Source organism: Zeus faber (genome assembly GCF_960531495.2).
Source record: "Zeus faber genome assembly, chromosome: 20".
Classification (NCBI taxonomy): domain Eukaryota; kingdom Metazoa; phylum Chordata; class Actinopteri; order Zeiformes; family Zeidae; genus Zeus; species Zeus faber.
The window spans coordinates 18963470-18991182 of NC_137207.1; the positions used below are offsets into that span (position 1 = coordinate 18963470).

The 27713-nt window shown below is 48.7% G+C and overlaps 1 protein-coding gene across 1 annotated transcript in view; it reads right to left on the bottom strand.

Moving 5' to 3' along the window:
* The window catches only part of LOC307245394 (C-terminal-binding protein 2), a 94502-nt gene that overhangs the window by 25561 nt on the left and 41228 nt on the right, over positions 1–27713 (bottom strand). Inside the window, exon 2 of the mRNA XM_080020959.1 lies at positions 23019–23250. Coding sequence (XP_079877085.1) covers positions 23019–23076 — 58 coding nt within the window. The 5' untranslated portion in view covers positions 23077–23250. The remainder of the gene's footprint in view (positions 1–23018; positions 23251–27713) is intronic.

Here is a 27713-nt window from a genome sequence, read left to right on the forward strand (position 1 = left end):
GCATTTCGGCACAACGTGACGTCAGGCCATCAGTCAATTTTTTCGGGCTTGATTTCAAAAGTTGCATCTGCGTCCTGCATGTCAGCTGGTGATAATCGGTGGCCAATCAATTGGGCCTCCCAAATCTTTCGTCTGATCCCTACTACTGAGTGAGAGTGCAATTTAATGTGTGTCTATGTGTGTGTGTGTGTGTGTGTGTGTGTGTGTCTGTGTGTGTGTGTGTGTGCGCACTCCCAGCTAAAGAATGAGGCAGTAAATGAGTACGTGTGTTTAGGAAATGCCCGCGTGTGTTTAGGAAGCCAGGCTGGTTACTGGGCGGGTGGGCGGGTGGATGGCGGTTGACGAGGCGCATGGCGGACCTCGCCGGCGCCCCGGGTCTGTCTCCATCACTGACACATCTGAGAGAGTGTGACCATCAAAGACAGACACCGCCACACACAGACACACACACACACACACACACACACACACACACACACACACATACACATACACATACACATACACACACACACATACACACACACACACACAGTTGATGGAGCATGGGGACACGGCTGTCCCTCTGATCTGCCTCTCTTTTTAATAACATTAGGGGATCAGCAGCGGGTGGGGGTGGGGGGGGGCGGTTTAACTGACAGCAATATGTTAATATGGAACGTGGCAGATCACAGACTCTTGAAAGACACGCTGGCTCCACAAGGTTAGAATATATTAGGTTAGAGAGGTAGGGAGAGGCGGGGCTAAAGGGGTGAGGCAGAGGGTGGGGGTTCGATGCCATGGCTGTCAGTGGCAAACTGGCGGGGGGGGGGGTATTGACTATTGTATTGACTGGAAGATTCGTGGCAGCGTGATGCTGTAAGAAGGGGGGGGGGGGTTGACGGTGAGCGCTCAGAGTGTGTGTTCAAGCATACACTCCTCGGATAAGCCCGCCCTGCGTTACGAGGCCGGGGCCACACACCATGAGCTCCGACCTTTGGCCCAGTGAGGAACCGGTCGCCGGGGACTCCCAATCTGCAAAACAGCCAACGGAGCCCCCCCCCCCCCCCCCCCAGGGCTTTAACGTGGAGAGGGAGTCTTCGCCCCTTCAGCCCGGCTAATTAAATGAGCGAGCGGCAGGAAGAAGTTGGCCACCGAGAAGACCAAGTCGATGTCCCTTCAAATCCGTCTCAAGCACTTGAAAGGATTTTTATTTTTTTTCCCTCGCCAACGCGGCCTGCCCACCGCTCGGAGCCCGCTCCTTCACGCGGCGTCAGGAAAGGCGGGCGGCTGCCAGGCAGGAAGGAAGGCGTGGGTCGCCGTAGCCCACCGGCTCGGTCTGCTGAGTGTCGGGTTCGACACTCAAAGAACACACACATGGCACATCCCAAGATTTCGCTATAGCAACTGTGACCTTCGACGAGAAGGGTGTGTGCGCGTGCGCGTGTGTATGTGTGTGTGCGTGTGTGTGTGTGTGTGTGTGTAAATAATGCAACGTAATCTTAGCCAAAGATTACACCCCCGAACGGCGCTACGCCGTCCACTGTATAGAGGGAGAATAAAGGCGTCAGGCCGTCAGTCAGCTCTTTCCTGAGCAAAATGTCAGCGCTGAGGCCTTGTTTCCTCTTCCCACACATCACTCCTTCTATGCAGGAGATACAGCCACACAGAGATAGCGCACATCTGTCTGATAAAGGCCTCGGGCTCCGCCAAAGTTCTTATCGGCCTCTCTATGGGAGAGAAAACAATAACAATGAAAAAAAAAAAAAAAAAAGAAAAAAAAAGTCTTTGACATTCCTGTCGGAGGCTCATCCTCTGGGCTGGGAAGTCATGGCAGTTGTGCGAGGCATGTCTAATTGCTGAATATTTATTCGGGGGGGGGGGGGCCAGAAGCAGCAGCAGCGGCAGGGTAAATAGGTCGACCAGGCAAAGACCCCACACCCCTCAACGTCAACATGGTCTCTGCTTTTGTTTTTCCTCAGCCCCCCCGACATAACTCCCCTCTCCTGGAATTGCGAGGACGGACGCCAAAACCTAAAGAGAGAATACAGCACACAGCAAAACGATTCCCTCTCGCCCCCATGACCACCTCCTCCACCTCTTCTGCTATCATCCCTCGCTCCACCCCCCACACCTTACCACCACCAACCCCCTCCCTACACACACACACACACACACACACACATCCCTCTTTCCGCCCTGTGCAGTCGACAAGCTACACTTACACTGAAATACGCGTATTTGCTGACACAAATCACGGCCTGACCAAACAGCCGGCTGGCGATACCCCGCCTCCACACACACACACACACACACACACACACACACACACACACACACACACACACACACACACACACACACACACACACACACACACACACACGAAGAGGGACCAGACCAGTGCACACACACAGAGAGAGAGAGAGAGAGAGAGAGAGAGAGAGAGAGAGAGAGAGAGAGAGAGAGAGAGAGAGAGAGAGAGAGAGAGAGAGAGCAGGCTTTGAGAATGGGGTTGGAGGAGGAGGAGAAGGAGGGATGATGCCAGGAGGTGAGCCAGCTGCAAGTGGTCTCCAGATGTGAGGGCGCTGTGGACGTGCATGCACGCATGCAGGCACTCGCACACGCACACACACACACACACACACACACACACACACAGCTCAAGTTGGCAGGGAGCGAGAGGGAGCGGAGAGGCGTCGTGGAGTGTGCATAAGCTGGGCACACACACACGTGCACATACACACACTCACTTCCTGCAGAACTGTCGCACGGCCATTAACCCTCGTGCTTCTCGAGCCAGCTGTGCTCCATTACAGTAAATACAGCGAGGGTCCTGGGATGCTGTCAGCCAGGAGTCAGAAGCCGAGAGACTCCCAGGTGTCCGCTTACAGCCTTTCAGGGGGAAGACGAGCGCACAGTCAACCCCCCCCCTTACCCAAAAAAGGGCTACGGCGGCCATTTTCATCATCATAAATCCAACACACACACTGTTCCTTCATCAACAGCAGCAGATGATATTTCACACTTCCTGTAAAAGCCTGAGACTCCACCACCCACCCACCCACACCCACACACACACACACACACACACACACACACACACACCACTGTAATTGGAGGTGGCAGCCCGGTCACACGATCTGCACCTGGCACACCTGAGCACTCAGCGTCTGCTCCGCTGCTCATTTCCTGTGGGCTCACAGGGATGGAAGAAGGGACGAGGGGAGGCACAGGGGGGAGGTGCATTCCACTTAAAGAGAAAAAAAGAAAAAGCGAAAAAAAAAATGCAATTACCTGCAAAGAGCAGGATGTTCTCAACTAAAACAAAAGTGAATGGCAGAGCCCCCCACACACACCTATCCCTAACTGATTTCCTGGAGAGATTAGTCATTTTTGTGAGTTATTTTTGCCCTTTACTCCCATTTGCTTGGAAAAAGCGAAAAGAGCGCTCCTGTGGCCAACTCGGCTACGAGGAACAGTTGGTCGCCACAGCGTTCGGGAATACTCTTAAAAAAGAGTTCCTGGATAATTTGTCTGTGCCGTAGTGGCCGCTGGGAAATGGGGGAAAATGGACCGTAATTACCGAAGTAGCGCAGGGTGGTAATAACGTAATGGGCAGAGAGAGGCAGGGTGCGAGGAAATAACCCCACCACAAAAATAACACTGCGTGTGTTGTATGAGCGTCTTTTTCAGCGGTGGCCATCTGCGCGTACGTTGACCCCTGAGGTGAGGCCCGGCAACGGATGAAGAAGACATTTTTAATTCATATTAAGCTTTTGCACTATTTTGGGATACTTTGGTCGTGGTTTAATCAGTTTAAAAACAGGTTGGCCCCCGCTGATCTATATCATGCTACATAAATAAATTTAACCCTCACTGAGCAGCAGGGAAAGCTCCTACAGCTCCCTCTTACTTACGGAACTGCACAGGGTGCTCCAGACCCACTATAGACACCGGAACCTCCCCCCAAAAAAACACAGTGTTCCAACACCGCCCAGTCTCTTAAAAACACGATCTGTGTACTGCGGGTCCCTGCAGGCCGGGTTCTGTTTGTTTGGACGCTGCTCTAAACGAGAGCCAAGCGGCTACATTGATTCCGCGTTATCGGATCCTGCGGTGCAAGGGGTGGGGGGGCGCGAGCGGAGGAACCCAGTGGACCACTTGGGGGGGGTGGGGTGTGGGTGGGGTGTGGGGGGGGGGGGGGGGGGGGGCAACAGCCGGGTTGATGGGGACGACCGCAACCGCAGTGCAAACAACAGCGCTTTGTGCCGAGCGTGAAATGGCAGCAGCTCCGAGCGGAATTACCGCATTAGCTGCGGCTACGGAGCCGTTTAGCCCGATCACAACCGGGGTCAACTTTGACTTTTTTTTTTATTTTTATAAACTATAAAAATAGAACTATATATTTGGATGTGGAGAAACAGATCATCACTGTGCGCTAAGAAGCCACATCTCCCCTCATCCCAACCCTTTGAGCTCTCCCCCTCGCTCCTCCCCCGGCGCCGTCCCTCGGACGGGGGGGGGGGGGGGAGAATATGTGCGAGGGGTAAAGCAATCTGTTAACCTTTGAAATCCTCGGCAATGAGATACGCCGCTCTGTTCGGTGGCGGGGGTGAGGTGGGGGGGGGGGGGGGGGGGGGGGGGGGGGGGGGAGAGAAAAGGATGAAGAAAAAGAAAGGTTGGCCGCCACTTCAGAGGAGGATATTCAATATCCATGAGCTTTTTCATTTCACACTGATGAATAATTCAGGCTGACCTGCCCACCACAGAGAGCGAGTGAGACAGAGAGTGGTGGTGGTGGTGGTGGTGGCGGTGGTGGTGGTGGTGGTGGTGGGGAGGTGCTGGGGGTAAAATAAAAAAGGGAAGCGAAGGAGGTGGCGGAGGTGCGTAAAGGCGGGCTGCCTGTTCTAGTGGATGCAGCTGTTTTCCCCGCGAGCGGGGAAAAAAACGATCTCCTCCCTGGGCGGCGCGGCGCGGGCGACCGAGAGTAATCACGCGGCGGGAGCGGCGACGCATAATTGGGGAGATTATATCAAAAGCGTCCGTACACATGTCGAGGCGGCACGCACTGTGCGAGGGAAGAGGGAAGAGGAAGAGGCCTGGCGAGGAGCAAACACGAGGGCGGAATAAACGCGGGTCGAAACGCGTCGCGCAGTGAATGTGGACACGGGAGCTGGCGGCCGCACGATGAAGTCACACACATAAATACAAAATATTAATTACGTAATATAAAAAAATGTAACTTCTGTGCCGCTGTGCCCTCCCCGCTCTGAATAACCTGAAAAGGAGGCGTTTTGGTGGAAAGACGCCCCCCTAAAGACAAACTCTATCTGTTGCCCCACTGCTGCTGTACACCCTACAAGCCGTCAAATTCAAAACCCAACTCACCGGGACCCACTGATCCCTGGAAATGGGACCCTCCTGCGATTGGATTGGGGTGTGGTGGTGGAGGTGGTGGTGGTGGGGGGGGGGTCACCTGTCAGTGAAGGAACACGTTTCGGCTAACGACACGGAGGAGGGCTGTTCCTCATTCGCTCCGAGGGCCCGGCTCCCTCCGCGGGGCTTGGCCGGCCTCGCAGGAGTCATTAATCCCTCCCATGGAGGCAGAAACCGAGGGGGTTCGAGGGAAGGAGCGGAGCATGAGAAAACAGGGAAAACGGAAAGAGAGACAGAAAAAAAACAACTGAAAAAAAACCCCAAAAAACCCCAAAAAAAACACACAAAAAAAAACAAGAGTATAAGAGTGAGGGCGGGGGGGTGAAGGGTGGAATGGTGAATGTTGGAGGGCTCAGCGATAGACGCCCCCATTTTAAAACTTTTGTTTGTTTTACCGAGAGGAAGAAAGAAGAAAAACAACTGCCGTGGAGGGACAGAGAGAGAGAGAGAGAGAGAAAAAGTATGACTTTCCTGCCCAGAATTCCCTGTGGGGACGCAAACAATACGGAGAGCTGCCAGGGCAGCGGTGGAGCGGCTGATAGTTCATCTGACATTCGCTGCAGAGTGCGGGGAAACAGGAGACACAGGATGGGGGGGATTTGGCAGATGGGGGTGGGGGTGGGGGTGGGGGTGACCGGTCGCTGTACGTAGCATAAAGAGAAAGAACCACACTGGTGTATGAAATTGAATTTCAGATTACCAGTCTTGTAAATTTCCCCCCCAAAAATAATTGCTTTGTTTACATTTTTTTTTATTACATTTTATATTACCCCCTGAGCATTTTCCTGATGATAGCTCTCTTTTTCGTCATTTTTTTCTTATTTATTTATTTATTTATGTAAATATGGTCTTATATAATATTGTCTGGTTCCAACAGTATCCAATTTCTGTAAAAATTCAACTGTACAATTCATTTGCACATAAAACTGAAAATGCCATTGCTTCAACAAATATACGAAATACAGCGAAATTAAGTACCTTTTGACAAATTTCCCTAGATGTCAGACGGACCAGGGAATAGTTATAAGGTATTGTTATAGAGTTTAGATAAAAAAAAATAAAATAAAAAGAAAAAACAGGTAAAACAGGTTAAAACTTAAATTTGACACCAATATGGCCCTTTAAGATGAGAAACAATTAAAATAAATAAACAAAAACTACAACAGCCGGTGGATACACACACGCACACACATGCACATACACACAGGTGGCGAGTGGAATACCCCTATACTAATTCCCAGTTTATTTCTGTACAGGTAACATAAGCCCATTAGCCCTTCACAATAAAAGCCTCCTCACAACGCCGCCACGCAACATACGCACCCAGGTATGTCCAAGCCCTGCCCTACACAGTGTACTACCGGATCCTTCTCAACCTCAGGGGTCGCTTAATATGCAAATAGCATCACAGGGACTGATTATATTGATTACATTTTTTAAATAAATAGGTTTAGAAATACATCATCATTTCTTTCTTTTGTTTTTAATGTCAGGTTTATTGTACATCAGCATTTCTATCTTAAGTTCACCTTTCTGATTCCCTGTTTATTTCACAAGTTGTTGTATTGGATTTTAGGTCTTTTTCAGGTGTTTGTGTTATTTTTAGGTTATATCTGTCACTAGGTTCAGTGCATATTGACATATCTTTTCAAAGTACAGTAAAATAGTTTTTTATTCAGCCTCAATCCACTGCTTATATGGCCTAAATGTAAATGTAACACATAAAATGAGGAAATAATAATAAAAAGGAACCCTCTCTAATTGTCGTCGCAAGAATTTTGGGACCCAAAAACGGGGCCATGGACCAAAATAAAGTGTGAAAAACCCTGATCTGTAGAGAAGGAAGCTCTACAGAGGGGGGGGGGGCAGGGAGACGGACCAGTGAAACACGGGGCCCCGTCCCCACGTCCTCCTGTCATTGTGTGGGAGCCGCTGAAGACCGTCGCGACCAGACAGCTCTCAGATGGAGACGAAGATTTCCTGCCGCTCGAACGACCGACATCTGGGGAGTGGAGAGCGATGGTGGAGGCGTGCCAGCAGCTTTACACCGTCTACGTTCACACTCCACCCCAGAGGCATCTATCTACCCACAAATAGTTTGGCATGAGTGCAGCATCTGCGCAAAACACCTGTGTGGCACCAAAAAAAATGCGAAGCATACACACGCACACCCATTGGGATGAACTCGATCTTAGGATTTAGAATGTACCGTCTCAAACACACACTCGCACAAATATGCACTCGATTTTCCAGTATTGGAATAACTACATATTTCATCGAATGTACTTTTTTTCTTCTTTTTTTTAATTAAGTGTTCCGAATGGTGTTCGGAAGAATCGTATATCTGCGCTTTTGTTCTCAGCTCTGCAAATGTTGTTAAAATATTCTTCTCAAAAAAAATTGGTTTAGATGTTTTTGCCAACAACTGGATTACATCAAATGTCTCTGACAGAACCTGCGGTTGTAAATCGAGCTCCAGAAACATCCCATAAGAGCCTGTGCCGAGTCCCTTGCTATTCACTTCATCAATACATAACTTTTCCAACTCCGCCCTTCTCCAGGTTACAGTCTTGCCTTTGATGACCTCCAGGCACCTCTAATTAATCTTAAACGCACAATAAATAAATAGATAAATAGATAAAGAAATAAATATATGAATAAAATAAATGTACATGTAAGTGCGATATAAATATAAGTCATACTGCTCATACGGAGCGGAATTTAGCAAGTATCGGTATCAGTATCAGAAAATCTCCGCGGCTGTGACTTGCCGAGCGGACGGACGTACACATACAGAAAGGCACGCACGCATCGTTTCGCGTGCACTCAAGAGTCGCGAGGAATGTCGCTTTTCTGCGAGCTAAGAGGAAAGGTGCCAGGGGGTTCTCCTCTGAAAGCCACGTCGGACGCGGACACCCGAGCGAAGCGCCTTGACCGAGGACGGCTGAGGGAACATTATGCAGGAATCCTCACCAAAGTCCCTCCAAATACAGGCAGGGAAATTAAAATCCCATTGAGGCGGCCCCGCGGGAGCCATGTGCTCGAAGGTTACGTAACAGTCGGCCATGACACTCTTGGCTTCCTGTCAAAGAGTGAAGGAGAAAAACCCCAAAAAAACTGCTCGAGCTGTGAGGGTGAGACCAGAGCCGGACTGATAAACACATCGATTCACAATCAACTGATCAATTTAAAGCCACAAATCACAAATTTCAAAGAGCAAAATTTAGTTTAGAAACTCATGTAGCAGGCAGCTTGAATGCTCAACTTTGCCGGGTGCTATTTCCATTATCGTTGAACGCGGCGCTCCAAATGGTCAAAGTTCCACCCGCCGGCCTTCAGAACAGAACATAACAAACATAATAAATCAACTCTGACGCTGAGGATCCTGACCAATCAGGAGTGGCCCTCCACTGCTGTTTCATGAAGTTAAAATGGGAGCACTTGTTGCCAACTTTACAACTTTCAAACAACGGCTACATTTTGAGAAGTTCGGTTTTCAAAAGCGACTATTTTGGCCATCTGGTGTATTTTTTTTATACTCCAGAAGGTGATGAAATTGTTTTGGATGATGAGATTGCTCATGAATGACTGATGTCCGAATCCTTCCCATGCAGCCCCCTGACGCACGCTGCCGCCACCCGCTGCGGTCCATGCGAGTTTCGTGAGAAGCACGGATTAGTCGTAAACAGTATTTCACCTTTGACGCGTAATGTCAAATCCAATCGATTGCAAAAATAAATTTCGAGATCCGCAAACAGATAGACAGACCGGTGGACGGATGGACAGATGGATAAATCGCTCAGCCCGACTAATCAGACAAACATGTCACATTACACATCCGTTCAAGGCTTTAAAAGGGTTGTCGCCGACTTCCGGTCTACTTGGCAACGTTCCTCCACTAAGCCTCGTGCCCCCGCCCCCCTCCCAACACCCGGTACAGCCTCTTAAGTCTCCGACCCGAAGAAAGCAGAGCTGAAGATGTTCTATGGACGCACGGAGGATTATCTATTCCACAGGGAGCCACGTGCCCGCCCCACGTGGACGACTCCAAAACCAACCTGCGCTAATCCCCCCGACCCGTCGCCACTGAGCCCCATCCCGCGTGACGAGGTTTGTCGCTTCACCCACCTGTGCTGCTCTGCGCCGTGCCGCTGACGGACAACTCCATGACCAATGCGAGGGCGGCGGGGCACTCTCCCGACATTGGGCAGAAGGGGAAGTGTCGCGGCAGAGCCGGTCCCGACCATTTAATGCCATTATTAATGCTACTTACTGACTTAGCCAACCAAGAGACAGGGCCCTCCCACCGCCTGCAGCTTCACCATGGCCAGCTCCTCGGAGCAACCGATTCCACTGCTGCTTCGCGTTTCCAAACTTTGTTAAAAAAAAACCACCCTCCTGGAAGAGTAAATATAGAACGGACTGATGTTGGAAAAACATAAACTGTTACAGCTATATGTTGAAAAAAATAATAATAATACACTTTGATTGCACATGATAGAAAAAGAAAAGGGCGGCTTGTACTGGAAGAAGGGCCTATATTTGCACGAGGCGCAAATTACGTCTCAACTCCTTATCAACATGCACACTTGCACATAAAACACCACACATGTACTAAGAGAGCTCTTCAACAGGACACGAGGGCCGTATCGCCAAAATGAGAAGCAATCGCTTGAGATGCACATTGCTCCGGAGGAGTAAGAGAGGGGGAGAGAGAGAGTGCGTGAGCGAGAGAGGGATGTTTTCATTAAGTGCCACAGCAACATCTTATTATTTCCATTCAATTTTCTCTGGCTCCAAACTGCAAATAGCTGCTCCCAAAAAAAAAACAAAAAAAAAAAAAAAAAAAAAAAAAAACACATCCGTACACATACAGAGGGGGGACAAGAATAGCAAATGAATGTGCAGTCTCTACCACCCCCCCCCCCACCTTCCTTAAATGTGAAGATGATCTCTCTCTGATTAACACCGAAAACCCAGGTTGCCGAGCAACACACAATTAAGGAGCGCGTTTCGCGACTGTTCGGCGGGGGCCTCCCGTTATCAGATGAAATCACTGAAGCAACAAATGTCAGCTACATGCAAATGAGTTTGTTGTGCTAAAAAAAAATTTAACTCGAGGGCCAAAACATTTTTAAATGGCTGCCGCCGTGACCTTGGAGAGCAGCGCAGATTTTTCGGCAAACAAGGCACGGAGGGGGGGGCCTCGCCATCCTCACCGATGACAGCCGAACCCCCTCCGTCTCCGTCTCCTCCTCCTCCTCCTCCCCCCGCACCTCTGCGCGTCAAATATCCCCGAAACACCGAGAGGAGCCACAGCAGCCCAGGCAGGATCACTTCATAAAACTCATTACCTCTCCATCACCAGTGGAGAGCGGCCCCCGGACCCATTAGACGGGTAAACGGCAGGCAGGGTCGCACGGCCAAAAGCCAGGTTCGAAGATTTAATTCTTCCCAACGCTCATTGCCTCTCATCAGCTTCATGGGGGGAATAAATCAACTGGTTAGAAGGAGGAATCCCGGCCCTCTTTTCTTTTTTTTTTTTTTTTACAATGAGCTGAGATGAGGCCTTCGTGGAGATCTCGGTCTCACTCTAAATTGAACATGGAAAGCCGCCAGACCGGCCGTACTGCAATGATATAAGGCCAGCAAATTCCACAAAAAAAATTGGCAGAACTACCTGTGCTCTGCTGGCTGAGGATGAATGGTAAATATATGAAACAAATGTGTTGATTCTCGAACAAAACGCGGAGATAGGGGGAGAGAAAAAACAAAAACAAAGCTCTCGCTCTTGGATTGATTCACAGCTGCATGCACACACGGTCTTCAGTAGTCAAACACCTTTACCACTGCTGCCTCTATTGCTTTATTCATGAAAATAGATTTACAGGAATAAATTAAAGCCGTACAATGTAACTTTTTCACCTTAAAATAACAGCTTCAGGATCATGTTGATGGTACACTGACTTGTAATATGAAGAATGGCACCTCTTTCATTCCCACCCCACCCATCCAAACGCCTGTTCGTGCACTATGTAACCCCCGTGTTTGGGTACGAAACCATGGGAAAAGTGTGTTACAATGTACGGCACTACGTCGCTTCCTTGAAGTTTGGTTCCGGTAATTTTTCAGTGGTGCCGGCCTAGCACCCGCACCTCAGCCGGCGCCCGCCGGTTCAAATTGCATTGCGCCATGGGGTTTGTTTCACCCTCTGACTCGTGCGTACGTGCCGATCTGTCAGGCCGAGCACATCTGGTACCTGCACTCACTACGGCAGTAGGGGGCCGATCCCCGTGCCCTTTCTCCCCGCGGCTCTGGCAAGCGGCGAGGTACATGCCACAGGCGCTGTTAGCTAGGTGAACATTATTTCTGCGTTTGTTACAGAGACTGAAACGTGAGCGATAGGGTTCAAATTTTCCCGGTAAAATAAATTATTTTCGGACACCGCACCGAGTTTTACCACAGTTGTGTAAAAGTGCAATTGCACTCAGGAACTGTGGAGGGGCCAAATCCCAAAGTTACATTATGCTGCTTTAAGTGGCCATCAGGATTGCCATGGCTATAATAAGTGTTTTTGTTGCCTCAATATCCAAAAGACTTATCGTTCTGAGTGCAGAACAAGCTATAATACTGAATGAATTTCAAACTGAAGAGGAAGATGAGAAACATTTAGTTTTTCACATCAGGCTGACCTTATATTTACGACTGCAGGATGAGAATTCTACTACTTTGACATTTCACTGCATATATGTATGAAAGTATGTATATGTAAGTGACGAATAAACCTCTTCAATCTTGAATCTTGAGGTAACTTTAATTCAACGCTTTAAAGAAGTTGCAACTTGTACAGTAGCAGTCAAAATTACCTTTGTGAAAGGCACTTACCGGTTATAGCCAAAACAGCCATACATCCAATAAATGTAATTGGATTGGTTACCATTAAGCTCCTGATTAGAACAGTGTAGTACAGTGTAAAATAACGATAGATAGATAGATAGATAGATAGATAGATAGATAGATAGATAGATAGATAGATAGATAGATAGATATAAATACAGGAGACAAGGTAGCTTTAGAGTATATACTATCTCTAGAATGTTACAAATACTCTGGGGAAAAAAATGTTTGTTTAAAAACCTCTTGTGGTTTGCTAAACTTTGGCGGGTATAGACAAGGTGGAAGATCTTCCTCTTAAAGAAAATCATAAAACTTGTGTTAATTTACAAGAGGTAGTGATAAAGCACTAAAGGTAACATTTCCAGATCATTCTGGGATAAATCAAAACAAAACCTATCAATGAATCAAATAGAAAAGTATTTTGACCTCAATAAACAAAGGTTTCAATTGGGGCGACACAGAAAGAGCCGCTTTAGACATGGCAAAGCAATGTTTAAATGTATAAATAGTCTCATAATCCTGATAAGCCAAAGGGGACACTTGACGTATCTGAGGCTCTCTTCCATTCAGTTTCCGTACAAAACTTCCAACAAATTTTCAATTTGACTAAAATATGAATAGAGCATTAACAACCACTTTACTGTACACCCTGAAACTTTCAGAAAACTATTTGGAACAACTATTGCAACTAATATTATGAGAAAATGAAGAAAAGGACCAGACAGCAAAGTTTACATATGGACTTCAGTCACACGGCAAGACAGGGCACAAGAAAAGGTAGAGGGTGTTGCCAGATTACATTTAGATAAGAGATTAAGGGAAGATGAACAAGGAAAAGTGAGGACTCGCAATTACTTGTGTCAGGTGTGGTGGCCATGGTGGAGACTATGACAGGTGGACCGGTACGGCGTCCCACCATCTTGTTAAGATTCTGGACTGGCAGAGTGGAGGAAGACGTGACCGGGACAGCATTATTCTCAGTCGGTACGGTCATCCCCTTGCGCAGCAGCTGGGGGCTGTGCAGTGGGCTGGCTGCAGCACCTGGAGACATCGGAGGAAGGTTGGGGGCTCGTTTCATCAGTTCCATAGGAGAGTATGATCCAGAGAAGGTTTTGGGTGCCGCTCCTGGTGTCCCAGGAGCCATTGGTGACGGTTGTCCGATAGCAGACATGGGGACGCCAGTGTGGCTGTTGTACAAGGACAGGGGTCTTCCTTGAGTCACTGCGTTGGCATATCCTCCAGGGCTCATGGGAAAAGCATCAGTTGCCAGAGTCCGTGTTCCAGGGTAGGTAGTGGTCTCTAGGAGGTGCTGTGAGGGAGCACTGCTGGGTCTCCTACCCAAGAACTCTCCCATCCTGGGAGAGATGCTGGTGGGTGGCTGCATGAAACTGGGGTCCATGTTCAAACCCTGAGGCTGTATATACAGATCATTGCGATGACTAAAGCTGTTGGAGCGTGCACGTGTGGCAAGGGCTGTCCCACCAGTCTTGCAGTTGAGCACCACACGAGACAGAACACGGGCTTGTCCAAGATTGGGGGCCACAGAGCGGACATCGTGGTCCTCCATCATCCCCAGCATGGCGGTTGAATCAAAGCCCTGTTGCAAAAGGAGTGTGATTGTGCTCTCAGCCAAGCCCTCGGCTCGGAGAAAAGCCAAGAAGGCAGGATCCACCATTCTCTTGGGGTCTGCAGCGCTAGGATGATGAGGGGGCAGGCCTGAGTTCATGCCAGCTGTAGCAGCCACCATAGCTGAGCAGGGGTCATAGTTTGGATCATAGGGCAGTCTCTGGGAGGCTATAGCTCCGTAGGCTCGAGGGAGAGCTCTGTCCATTCCTTGAGAAGCCGGATCTGCCACTAAACTGGTGGCAGCTGGTTGGCTCGGGTCCAGATGCAAGCTGCTGATGTCACGGTAAATTGGACAAGCGGAGAAAGAAGGTGGCTCGGCTGCATAGATGGGATATGGGGGCTGAACCCCGTAGACTGCAGGAGAGGGAGAGCTGCATCCAATGCGCTGAACGTCTGGGATGGTCTTGGATCCCAGGGATTCCCTGTACAAACGGCTCAGCTCATGGGCAGGGGGGGGAGGGGGTGGCGGAGGAGGCGGCGGAGGAGGGGGAGGTGCTGGGACAGGCGTAGAGGAAGAGGTTGGTCCAGAGGGGGCGGACACAGTTTGTCCTTGATCCCATGCAGGCCTCACCCCCCCGGCATAATGCGAGGCTGATCTGCTAAGCAGGTGCTGGTTGGACCTATAAAAGCCCGAATCTTCAGGTGGATGGCCAGATAAGGCCGTGTCAGACTGGTAGTATCCCTGTGGGGGTGCCGAAGCGCGGCCTGCCATCATTTGCCTGAGGTAGATGCTGTTGATCAGTTCAGGCACAGAGTTTTTCCTCAGTAGCAGCTGACCTGCAGGCCCATGTCTGTCTGGCTGCGTATAGAAGGAGGACAGAGGCAGGTGGGCTGGTGGTGCGGACAGCTCCTCTTTCTGAAGGGACTCCTGGGGATTCCTAAACCAGACTCCACTGTCTCTACCGCCGGGTTCCACCGAATTCCTTCGTCCCGCAATCGTGCCGCAGTAGTGGCAGCGAGTCGTGGACTTGCTGTTCTGTTGGTCTCCAGCCCAGCCAAGACCACACTGGTCATGAGACCCACCGAAACACGACTGCTCACTTGAGTTAGGCATTGGTGAAGACAAAAAAGAGGACAGCTATAAAGGGGGGAAACAGAACCCGGTGTTCCGTTTCAGCTATCCAGTTACACACCCTCCCCCCTCAACAGAAGGGGAGGAGTGAACAGGAGAGGAAAACAGGTGAAGTGTAAAGGTACCCCTTCCACCTGATCTGCAGATGTTGGTGTGCTAGTGTTTTTTCACCTACCTCGCTCCCCTGAGGGTGTGCTATCATGTAGCTCTCTGCTGGCAGCCTATCTAAATTATTCAATCTTGGAAACATTAGAACTCCAGGAGAAGGGAGAAACAGAAGATGACAAATACATACAAAAAGCACACATGACATAAAATAAGCAAATACAATACACACCTTACAGGTCAGGTTATATTCCCCTCTACAAGTGACAGCATGGACCACACTCATGCTGTGCACTTCGCTCACGTGCCAAACCAAGATTTAGGGTAAAATAAGTTAGGGATGGTGGGGAGCAGCTGAACGGGAAAAAAACAAAAAAAAAACAAAGAACACCAACACATGGGTCAATGGCAGCGGAAAGGCAGAGAGGGGGCGGGTGATGCTAATCCAATGGGGTCATTACACGCCATCGGCAGGGACGGCTCACTTATCCACAGTGTGGAGGGGGGGTGAGAGGGACCGGATTAGAGTCAAATTAAAACCTGCTTAAATCCGCTACCCCGTGTGACATCACATCGCGCAGATACTGTAAACAGGCAGCGTGGTGCTCAGGGATCCCCTCGCAGGCCCCCCGGGTATACCCACTGAGTGTAAAGACACAGTGTCAGCTCAGCTCACAAGATATTGCTCAGCTGTCTCTCCTGGCCCGTGCAGCAGTTGATGTTTTGGGTGAGGAGTTATTTGTTTCCTTCACTGAGAGTAGGAAGCTCAGGTTGTGACACCCAGGGTAGAACCTCTGCATGGGCTGCAAGGGAGCCCCAAGGCTCAGGACTGATCGATTGGATAGGAGTTTATCACACAGTAACAAAAAAAAAAAAAAAATCAGCCTCCCCTACTGGTCGGCTGAAGCCTCAGAGCATGGCATGTGTGCAAATATCCACATGGAACACATATGCCAAATGCACAGTGGGACTGGGACTTATATATGCACAAGAGCTGCACAAATGCACACAAGCCAAACACACACACAGGCACACACACAGCACACACACAGGCACACACACCAAGTATTTTTCCCCAAGAGAACTTCAAAGTGTTGTAGTCAGTTTTCATTATAAGCTCTAAGCTCTGTGTGTAAAACATATTTGTATTACATTTGCTTGTAAAGACAAACATTAAAACATGATTGTCATATGAAATCTGATGTGTGATGATGAGTGTACATCGTAAAACGTTAATGTGCTCATAGAGTGATTTGTAAATTGTACTTCATTTTGATATATAAATAGTGAGACGGTAGGCGGAGAAGAAGGAGCAAAAGCTGACAAAAACTGAAATGTGATAGCTGCACGACGGGGAAAGGGGTTGACAAGTTGGAAGCGCTGTTTCAAAGTACAGACAACACAGCACGGGAGTTTGAGACGAGGCACGAGGGATGGGAAGGGGATATGATTGGACTGCAGTGGACTGTGAAGACTGGATCTCCGCATGGGTGTTTTTTCTGCTCCGCCCCAGCTCCTCTATGCTTCAACACAGGCCACGAAAGCCTAAAAGGGTGGTGTTCTTTTTCTTTTTTGAAAAAGGCTCTCAGTAGTCACGCCGGTGGCTCAAAAGAGGTAGGGATGCAAAGAATGAATTGCGGGGATGGAGATCTTTTTTTTTTTAGTTTTTTTAATCTTTTGTGGGTGACAAGAAACTGTGACAATCACTTATCTGTATTTCTCTGTATTTCTATCACAGTTTCTCAGAATTGCGTTCAAACGTAAATAACTAAATAAGTACATCCTTGATTTAAAAAAAAGACATCACTTCATATCGTTGTAGATCATCGACAATGGAGAACAGAAGTAGGTCAAAACACGAGCGACAAATGTATTCACTGTAGGGAATTGGAATAATTTGGTTGTAGAATTCTTATCAGGCATTAGCAGCCCAAAATGACGCAACGTTTTGAACAATGGTTTTTATTTCATGGATGATGAGAGCTTACCGAGCAGTTTTTCATGCTGTGATTTCTCAGCGTTTCCAGCCAGATGTACTGTACAGCATGGGCTTTTCATCACCGCGCAGCACCTCTCCATGGCGACCATCACTCGGAACGCCTTTTGACGAGCCATCGCGCAACAGCGTGTGTTCTGACAAAACAGCTATAATGACTATAAACGTCTCAGGTCCATTGAGGCTGGCAGTGACAATAAAAAAAAACAAAAAAAAACAACAACAACAACAGCTCAAAAAAACGGTGCCACTTAATCGTTTCTTATATGACATACAAATTGGGGAAGTTCTCAGTTCACCAGCAAGAAAAAATAGGAGGGGGAAAAAAAACAAAAACCAAAACCAGAGACCATCGCTTCAGGAATCTCTGACACGCTCACTTAATAATGGAACAGCTCTCCAGTCAGGGCATGCCATGTTCCACACATCATACGACAAGGAGACCTGGTTCTCCCGGGGAGAGGATTTGAACATGAATAATAAAAGACCAGACATGATCCCCACCCACCCTCCCTGAAATTTACATGGGGCATATTCCATGCCAAGGCAGCCTGGGCTTTCTAGCCTCACAGATTGTTGCGGAGCTCTGCTCTGTCAAAGGACCTCTAGCTAAAATCTGCCGAACAGGCGTCCAGCAGCACTCATGCCTTCGGAGCAATCTGGCCATCTTAGTGGGCCACAGGACGCCGGCGGCGGAAGCTTGTACAGCGGGCGCGGGGCCGAGATAGCGGCTGAGGGATGATTTAGAGAGACGCGACTCCACAACTGCTCATCCATTAAACTTTCATGTGGACTTCATAAATTAAAACCCTGCGAGTGGGAGAACTTGAACATTCTAGTCAATTACTGTGATTGTACAGTATATTAAAGTTTTAACGAGCCCCGGGGCTTTTCCTCACTCCGAGCAAAAGCGCGGATTGAAGCGGGGAGCGGAACGGCCGGGCAGCGCGACGAAAACACATGGTACCAATCCTGGAGCCAATGGGTTCACATCTGCTGCGTTATCAAGACGTTGCCCCCCGCCCCCCCATCCCCACCCCGCCATCTCCATCATGACAGCGTGCTAACGTGTTGCCGTGGGCGGCGGGGTGCGGTCAGAACAACGGCTACCACCTTGAACCGTCTCGGACCATGACGTGGCTCTCCTCGCACCGATTTGTGAGAGTTTGGTCTTTGGTCTGGTTGTATTTTATTTCATTTTATTTTATTTTACAGCTTCGCTTTTATGTCCCTGGATATTCGGTGTGTGCTGTTCCGCTCTGCACCTGTCCATCATTAGCAAGCCAGTGGCCCATGCTGCATCACAGATGGGCCCAAACAGAAGGGAGAAGCGGCCGCCCGCTTGTTTTTTGGAGAGGTGGAGATGAGTGCAGCTGGGCAGGAATAAAAGGCCAGAGAGAGACAGAGAGGGAGGCGTAGTCAACATAGTGGAAGGGCCACGGGTGGAGGTATTTTCTCGCCACATCACTGACAAGAAAAAAACGAAACATCTGCAGTTAAACAGGCTTGTTTGAATGCCATATTGCGGAATGTGGTCAATGCTGCTGCGCTGTTATGTGTGAGCACAGCTCAGGGCTGAGACGCTGCAGAGAACAGGACGGACACTATTCCTCTCTGGCCCAATAAAAAACTCTTAATTTACACCCCGTCCATTTTTTTGCCACGCAACACAAATAAGAGTCCATTGTGACCGAACCGTCATGTGACCACGAGGACAACTCTAATCTAATCAGGGAATGGGGGGGGGGGGGGTGACTGACAAAAACGGCACCACAGCAACACGAACAAGGACAGACTATGAGAAGAATGGCCTCTCCCCGGCCTCCAGCCCAGTGGAGATGAGCAGCCAAAATTAATCGGAGAACATGAAAATCACCCGGGGGCTCGGAGAAACGTTTGTGCGCGCGCACACACACACACACACACACACACACACACACACACACACACACACACACACACACACACACACACACACACACACACACACACACACACACACACACACACACACACACACAAGCACCTTTTGACTGGCTGAACACCAGCCCAGCCCTCTCCCCCCCCCCTGCCTGCTAATAGAGAGAGGGAGGGGGGAGCTCGTCTCTGCTCCTCACAGCGCTGAATTAAAGCGGATGCTTCCCAGCGGTTGCTTTGATTAGGCTAACTAACAGCTTTTGATACAAACAGCCGCACCACGCTCGCGGACTCCTTATTTGCAGGCGGCAGATTATGCTAAACACATATCAGGGAGTTTTAATACCCTAATCAGCCTTGTCGTCGGGCCACAGGGTTTCCATAGATGCGGCGGATGATTCCGCCTGCACTCATGCAAATGCCAATGTCTTCATATTGGGTCGCCCACTTGACAGGACAAATTGAGCAACTCTGAAATCTTCTACTTTTTTTTTTTTTTTTCCCCCCCTTTAATAAGGGGCTGGGGGATCAATCCAATTTACAATTCAATTCCCCGCTTTAAAACGGGGGGTTTGGAAACTGCGGCGGATGACGAAAGCCCTCTCTGGGAGCCAGGAAAACAATGGAAACAATGACACGGGCCCAAGTTGGACAGCCGAGAGGGAGAGAGAGAGAAAGAGAGGGAGAGAGAGAGAGAGAGAGAGAGAGAGAGGAGAAGGACTGTAGTCTCAGCATTTGGAAAGAAAGTGCTGCAGATTTACGCTTGAAAGGGGACGGAGCGAAGCGCCCACAAATCAGCGGCCTCGTCCGTTTGGCCAAAGCACCCCCCCCCCAGTCGAAGTGCAAAAAAAAACGAGGTTTTGGACGAGCCGGGTTCCGACGGTGGCCAAAACAGACCGGGCCCGGGACGTTACCTGAGCGGCCAGAGCCTCGTTTCGTATGCGTTTTCCCCCTTTTCGACCAGACATTTGCACTGGCAGAGCATCAGGGCGACCGTTCCCGATCACTGGCTCGCGCACAATTTTTTTTTCTTCGTCCTTTTCTGCCCTCACAATGTCCGCCAGAGAACTGATTCACTGATCCCATGTGATGGCCATCTGGAGGGTGTATGTGTCTTTGTGCGAGTGTGAGGGAGGAAAGTTGTGTGTGTGTGTGTGTGTTTCCATGATTGATAGGGAGCGTCGGCAGGTAGGCCGCCGCCACCGCCATGTTAGCTCCTCGTGCGCCACAGCGCCACCTGTTGTGCTCACGCCGGTTCCCATGGGAGCAGCTAACGACTTCAGCTGTCCGCCGCCACCGGACGCAACAGCTGGACGCAGACAGCGTCTCTAATCGGGACGGATTCCGGCCGACGACCGCGTCACCTGTGGTGAGACAGGATGATTGTTTTGATAGTTTTCGAGTCCGTATAAATCATCATCCATCGTTTTCGATGGGGAATTATTTTATTCATGCTTTTATTTTGTTCTATCCCTTTTTTTTTTTTTTTTTTTAATCGGGAAGCCAACTAGTAGGGCTGGGTATTGGGTAGGACCTAACAATTAGATTTGTTTTCGATACAAAGGGGCGCTTGATGGCTCACAATACGATTCCTGAGCGTTACTGGAACTGACTGTTTCAGTGTAGCATCTGACGTGCACTACAAAAATATTTCACCCAACAAACTCAATCGAACACAGAAATTAAATCCTTTTGGAATTCATTTTGGACTGTGATGTTCCTCACATTAAGTGAAAAATGGAAGTTATGATATTACAATTTTCAATTCGGTTCAGAAATTGAGTCGTGTTGGAGAATCGGCTTTTGGGACCCAGCCACCCCGAAGAAAAACTCCTTGTGAACAGCTACAATTTATGGAACAACTGCGGCCGTGGGGGTGACGCCGAGAACAAGCTGAGGTTTTTCTTATGGGCTAATAGCGAGGATGAGCGGCACATGTTCCCCATTTCACACAAGTGCAAACGCTCCAAGGAGCTTAAAACACAAAAATGGTCTTCCAGTGCTGCGTTTCGCACCAGCCTTCACTCGTTGCGCCTCCGCTCCTCCAACACCTTGGCTTACAGAGGATCTGGAGGGCTAAACAAAGCTGCTTTCACACATTTCACACACTGCAACCCTGAAATGATCCAGACATTACCCGGTGGAGCTGTATGTGTGAAAGCAAATGTCCGAATCAGTTGGACCGGACGTTAAACCCAGCCAGCACCCGAGTACAAAGTCCACGCAATGTCCGGTCGAGGGTTATGTGTGAACAGAGCAGGTTATTGTCCGGAGAATTCAGAGCATAATTGTCCGGAGAATTCAGAACAGGCGAGCGAGTGGGCGCATCGCACGTTGATCATGTCTCTATCATGCGACTGGTGACGTCATCAACATACCCACTCGCCGAGAGGGTGTGCGGATTTTCATTCGGGGAGCGTGGCTGCTACGTACTCCTTTATGCTTTCCTTTATATTCCTTTCCACTCTTTGCGGATACGTCCAAATACATGGAGTATCAATGCAAAAAAAAGTCACAGTTACGAAAACGTTGGTCGGCTCGTCCGCCATCTTTGATGTACTGTAAAACTCTGCAGCCTATTTCCAGTAGGTGTAAACGAGCCTGACACGGGCAATCTCTGGTTGTGGGCTAGACGTGTGAAAGGGCGTGACCTGATTATCTGGACACTGTCCGGAGTTCATGTGTGAAAGCAGCTCAAGTCTCTCCAAAACTGCGAGGACAGCGGTATTCCTTCTCTTCTAACCCTAAAATGTATCTACATGACATATGTGCGTATTTACATAGGAGAAGGCATGGAAGCGCAGTGCACACATACACACACACACACACACATACACACACACACACACACACACACACACACACCCAATGTGCCAGCTGAGTGTAGAACAAGCAGAGTATGAATAGAAGCTTCAAAAGCCCCACCCCACACACACACACACACACCGACAGACACACATCACACGCAGCATCACGCTGCATGTATCTACGAACACATATAAACAAATATTCCCCCGTGTCCCACACCGATGTGTGGTTATTTGCACATTAAGAGGAAGCTCTGGTTGCTGGATCAGGGCTTATGTCTCCCTACGGGGGTGATGCAACATCTCTCTTTCTGCTCCACAAGTGAGAGCCCCGACATTCTTTGTAACTCGCCGAGGTACTGAGGCACTTATTAAAGTAAAAAGTAGGAATGGGAATTGGCAGGAACCTTCCAATTCCGTATAACAATGTCCAGCCCTGGATGGCCGTCCTTTTTTCTAGTATTACACTTCATTGATACAATTTCTTGAGATTTTGACACTTTGAAATGGTAAGTTCTGCCACGCTCCGCATTCAGCGGAAAACAGATTAATCTGGAAGTTCCTTTCCTTATTTACAGGAAAAGAAAAAAACAAAAACAAATGTAACTTCAGGAGTCATAGTGGCAAGAATCTCGGAACTACATTTTTTTCTTTTTTTTCCCCATTCCATTCCTCTTTTAACCCAGCTCAAATAAAAACGAAATTAAACCCACACAGAGTTTTAACCTGGCTTAGTTTTTAGAGAAAGCGCATGCACGCACGCACACATGCACAGGTGCACACACACACACACACACACACCTCAAATACAAAGGCCTATAGCCACACACACTTTACTGAGAGGCAAAAAAAACAACAACTAAAGCATCTAATTTACATCCAGATAAACGTTTTGCTGATGAGGTCGACATTCATACAGTCTCTGAAACGCGGAGAGGATTATAGCGATCGATGGCCATTGATCCCCGATAGGTGCTGTGGGGTCGTGCTAATAACAATAAGGGCTGCGGGGGCAGATCGTCAATAAGCCGGCGGTGTCAAGACAACACAACAACACAGGAGTCCATCTAGCGTGACGGTTCAATAGTGGCTCTTGCGTGCGTGCGTGCGTGCGTGCAAAATGAATGAGGAAAATGGACATTTGGATAAAAAAAACCCCCAAAAAAACACCCAAACTCACCTTCGCAGATGCGGTCCAGTCGCTGCCTCTTCACTTTGTGTTTGTCGGTCAGGGACATGGCGTCGGTGCGGCACGGCGCGGTTCGGGGGGGAGGCGGGGGTGGCGGGTGGGAGGGCGGCCTCTCCTCCTCAGCCACGGACGCACGGACGGAACAAAAAGGGGGGAGTTTTGGCAAGAATGCTAGTGCACTGTCCGGGGCACTTCCCAGGGCATACCGCCTGGCCACACACACCTGGGGGCGCACACACACACACACACACACACACACACACACACACACACACACACACACACACACACACACACACACACACACACACACACACACACACACACACACACACACACACACACACACACACACACACACACACACACAGGTTAGGATCAGACTGGAACAGTGGAAGACCCATAATATTTACTGCCATTTTTCTCATGTCAACAAAGAATGAGCTCGGGCTTCCATGTTGACAGTGGATGCACTTCTCTAATTCGTACAAGCAGTAAATAAAAGCAAGCAAAATTAATTTGTTGGACTGCAGCTGATCTCTTCCCACCAGCTAAGTGTGTTTGTCCACACGGTGAGAAAGACTGCCCTACTTGCTCCAGGCGAATCACAAACACACACGATTTTTTGTTTACACAGAGGAGGAGACGTTGTTAATATTAAAATGACAGCGTAAGAGGAAACTAAAGTGTGTAATGAATGAATCCGAGTGCTTCCAAACTGTAGTTCGACTGTAATCCGTAAGATTATTTTATAAAAAAAAAAATAATAATAATAAAAAAATAAGCATTTTTAATTTTTTTAAAATCTGTTGCAGACTTTGAATCTGTTGTGACCGACCCTATAATAAACTATAATGTGCTAAAGATCAGTATCACGGGACATGCAAACATTTATTGGAGAGAATGTTTTCAGCAATTTTATTCCGGCGCGACGTGCACAGTGGAAACACACTGATGCACCAGCATAGAACACACTGTGTCACAGTAAAGTATTTAAGATTTCCAGACTACAAAGTCAGCCAGGATCTTGCTGACAAAGAGCCCGGGAAGCTGCAGGCAATAGACAAGCATCTCAGGCGCACGCACACGCACGCACGCACGCACACACCCGCACACGCACACACACACACACACACACACACACACACACACACACACACACACACACACCTTTAGTGACAAATTGCTTCATTCGCTCTAAAGGTGACATAGCTTCCAGGCTCTAAAGCATCCACTTTTCTCCTCATCGAAGTGCTTTTCTATTCTTTGTCAGACAATCATCCGAGCAAGTTCCCCCCAGCGTGTCACTCTGCAGAGACTCCGCTGATAGCGCTGACGTTTCAGGTATGTCGTCTACTTTTTTTGTATTCCTGTTTGTTTTGTTCTAGGGAAACTAGAAAGCCACTGCAGACAAGGCAGCTGTTGAAGTCAAAGAGGTAAAAATGTAATTTGTCTTCACGGTTTTATATCACGGAGGTGGGATTTATCCGTTGTAAAAATAAGGCCCCCGAACGTAAACAGTCCCTCGCGCTCTCTATGTGTAATGACACATTCTGGCCATTAGAGGGTAGTTAAAATCTACCCAGAGATGGAGATCAGTCTCCATCAATCGTCACACCAGCTCCACTTGTGAAACCACAGAATCAAAAGACTTGATCAAACAACTCTAGAAAAGCCAATCAAATAGCATCCAGAACACATCAAAGATTGGCGCACAAGTTATTTTGGCAACAATCACGAGCGACAACCCATGTCCAACTCCCAAGTTGACCTGTTATTGTTTTACACCTTAGTCAAATTTAACTCTCGAGTGTGACTGGTGCATTGATGATTGTGTAGCACTTTATAAATCACGATAATTCACCCCAGTTGAGGTACATTATAATTAACTAGTAACATGTAGTATGGCCGCTGACCTTGTAAAATGACATTTTCTGGATCATGTCTCATCATTAAATTGTGGATCACAATATGACGATCAATAGGTTGGACGACAATACAACAACATATGAAAATATGGTAATAAATACATACATTTAAAAAACACAGATGACCCCTGGTCCTAATGCCAGGGCTTCTGTGTTGAAGGAGGTAGGCCGTCGTGCATTTCTCACAACACATGGGAGGGAAAAAGCAATAGAGCGTGAGGAAAAAATGAGAACTTCTTATCTTAGAATGAAACCCCCACAAGTCTACGAGATAAAAACGAGTGGAAACTCAAATGTCACGCTGTTCTTCCCAGTCTAGGACCAGACCCAGAGAGGCCACAATTCCGCGCCCCCCAAAATAGAAAAAAAAAAAGCTGCTGAGATGGTTCGACGAACACTCTGTCTACCTGCCAAGGCATTGTAAAAATGGCAAAGTTGCTCTCATCAATCACGAGTCAATTTTGTAGTCTTACCTCCAATGAGAAATTCAAGTAGAGTTCATTGAGTCAGTGTGTTATTCACATTATCTGTGATGTAAAGTTGAGCGTGGCCGTTTCGCCCACCACACACCACCCAAGTGGCGTTTTCAGGGACCTCCGGCACAGAGACACAGACAACGGGGTTGTAGACCCACAGTTTTTATTGTAGAGAGTGGGCTTGTTGGAATAAGCCCAGGAGCAGATGGAGATGTGTCATAACAAGGGCTCCTCTCCTGAGTGTGTGTGGGGATGGGGGTTTTACCTGTTGCTCGTTAGACCAACCAACGAGCAACAGATATGCAGCCACTCTGATCCTGGGCACCCAATTACCTGGACCCAGGTCAGGTGTGGCTGCTCAAACCACACCATCCCCACACCACATACATCCGACACCAAATTGAGGCCAGGGAGAATACCTGGCTGAAGCCTACTCCCCCCCACCACCAACAAGCAGAGAAAAAAAAAAAGAAAAAGGAAAGCCTAAAATACAGCCTCTGACACAGGGTTACTATACCTAAAATAAATAAAACACCAGACTCTGAAACAGGGTTCCCAAACCTTAAACCAACAGATGCCCAAAAAAAAAAATTAACTTCCCTCCCCTGGAACAGCACAGTTCATCGGCTTCCTTCCCCCAGGGCGACGACAGACTGCCCCCTCCTCCCTTCTGGAGCGTGGGGCCTTGGGCTGCCGTGCTGGCTGGTGAAGGCGTGGCCGGACTTGGCTGTTGCGGAGGCTGCTTGGAGGGGTGGCCTGCTGCTGGATGGTCCCAGCTGTGGCTGCTGGGTGGAGTAGCTAGCCGCCAGCGGTCACCTTTGGTGATTGCTGCGGCTGCTTCTTCTCCGGTCCGCAGCCAGACAGCCTGGGTGCTGATGCTGCCAGTCAGGAGAGGGTTGCTGCCGTGTCCCTTCCCCGTGGCGGAGAGTCCCTCTTCAGGCGCCAGTGTGGCAGTTTTCGCCCACAAGACCCCACACAAGTGGCGTTTTCAGGGACCTCCGGCACAGAGACACAGACAACGGGGTTGTAGACACCAGTTTGTTGGAGAGAGAGGGCCAGTTGGAATAAGCCCAGGAGCAGATGGAGATGTGTCCTTACAAGGGCTCCTCTCCTGAGTGTGTGTGGGGATGGAGGTTTTACCTGTAGACTAACCAAGACAGGTATGCAGCCACTCTGATCCTAGACCCAGGTCAGCTGTGGCTGCTCAAACCATGCCATCTCACACCACAATGATATCTTGGGATTTGAGACAATTAGAGTCAAGGGTAAATTTGAAAATTCATAGATGTTTACAGGGGTACATCTCCCAAACATCATCCACACACAGCGCAGTGGCTCTTTCCTGGGGGGTTTCTATTATCCACATGGCTGACCCAAGTTCTGCCGGGCCTGGTGTGGGATAGTGGGGAAGGGGCAGTGAGCACTACTTGATTCATTACGCCCTTAGTCCATCTCCCTGTGCATCGTCCTCTATCACATCTTCTGTGAGGTCCATCCAACAGCACCATCCATCACCAGGTCCCCACCAGCTCCAGCAGTGCTGTGGGTCTCTGTGTGTGTGTGTGTGGTACCACCAAAGGGAGCACCTGAATTAGTGTTAGAAACTTCTTTCCTTCGTCACTCGTTTCTTCCGAGAGAATTATTGCATATCCCTTCCTTCAAATAAAAGCAATTTAAGAGAACACCCTCGCAATCACAGAGAGCAGCTCTCAAAAACAAACCAAAACCCTGACCCCTGTGCCGTTGGAGAAACTTCCCCTGTGGCGGGAGCGAGGCAGGCGAGTGCCGGCATGCCCTGGAAGCGAGGTTTAAACTGGTATTTTCCATGCTCAGTCAAGACACAAAGGTCATATACATGTATCGTAATATTAAGAAGAAATTAAAAGTCAGATGATCGATAAAACTCCCTACCCGCAGGCTACAGCTCAATGAAAGAGAAACATTTATTTACAGAGTGTGTGTGTGCGGGCACACACACACACACACACACACACACACACACACACACACACACACACACACTATCTCAACTGTGAAATAATCTATATCCATGATGTCTTGCTCTGTCTCCCAAGGGCAGCTGCCTCTGTAAGTACAATCACGCTCCACAGAGCCTCTTCAATGCACAGTCCACAGCAGGTAATTTGGAGGGGTGGGGAGGTGAGCATGAGAGTGTGTGTGTGTGTGTGTGTGTGTGTGTGTGTGTGTGTGTGTGTGTGTGTGTGGAGGGTACAACGCAATGCACAGCAACGACAGCATTTAAAATTCTGATGACAGCCCGG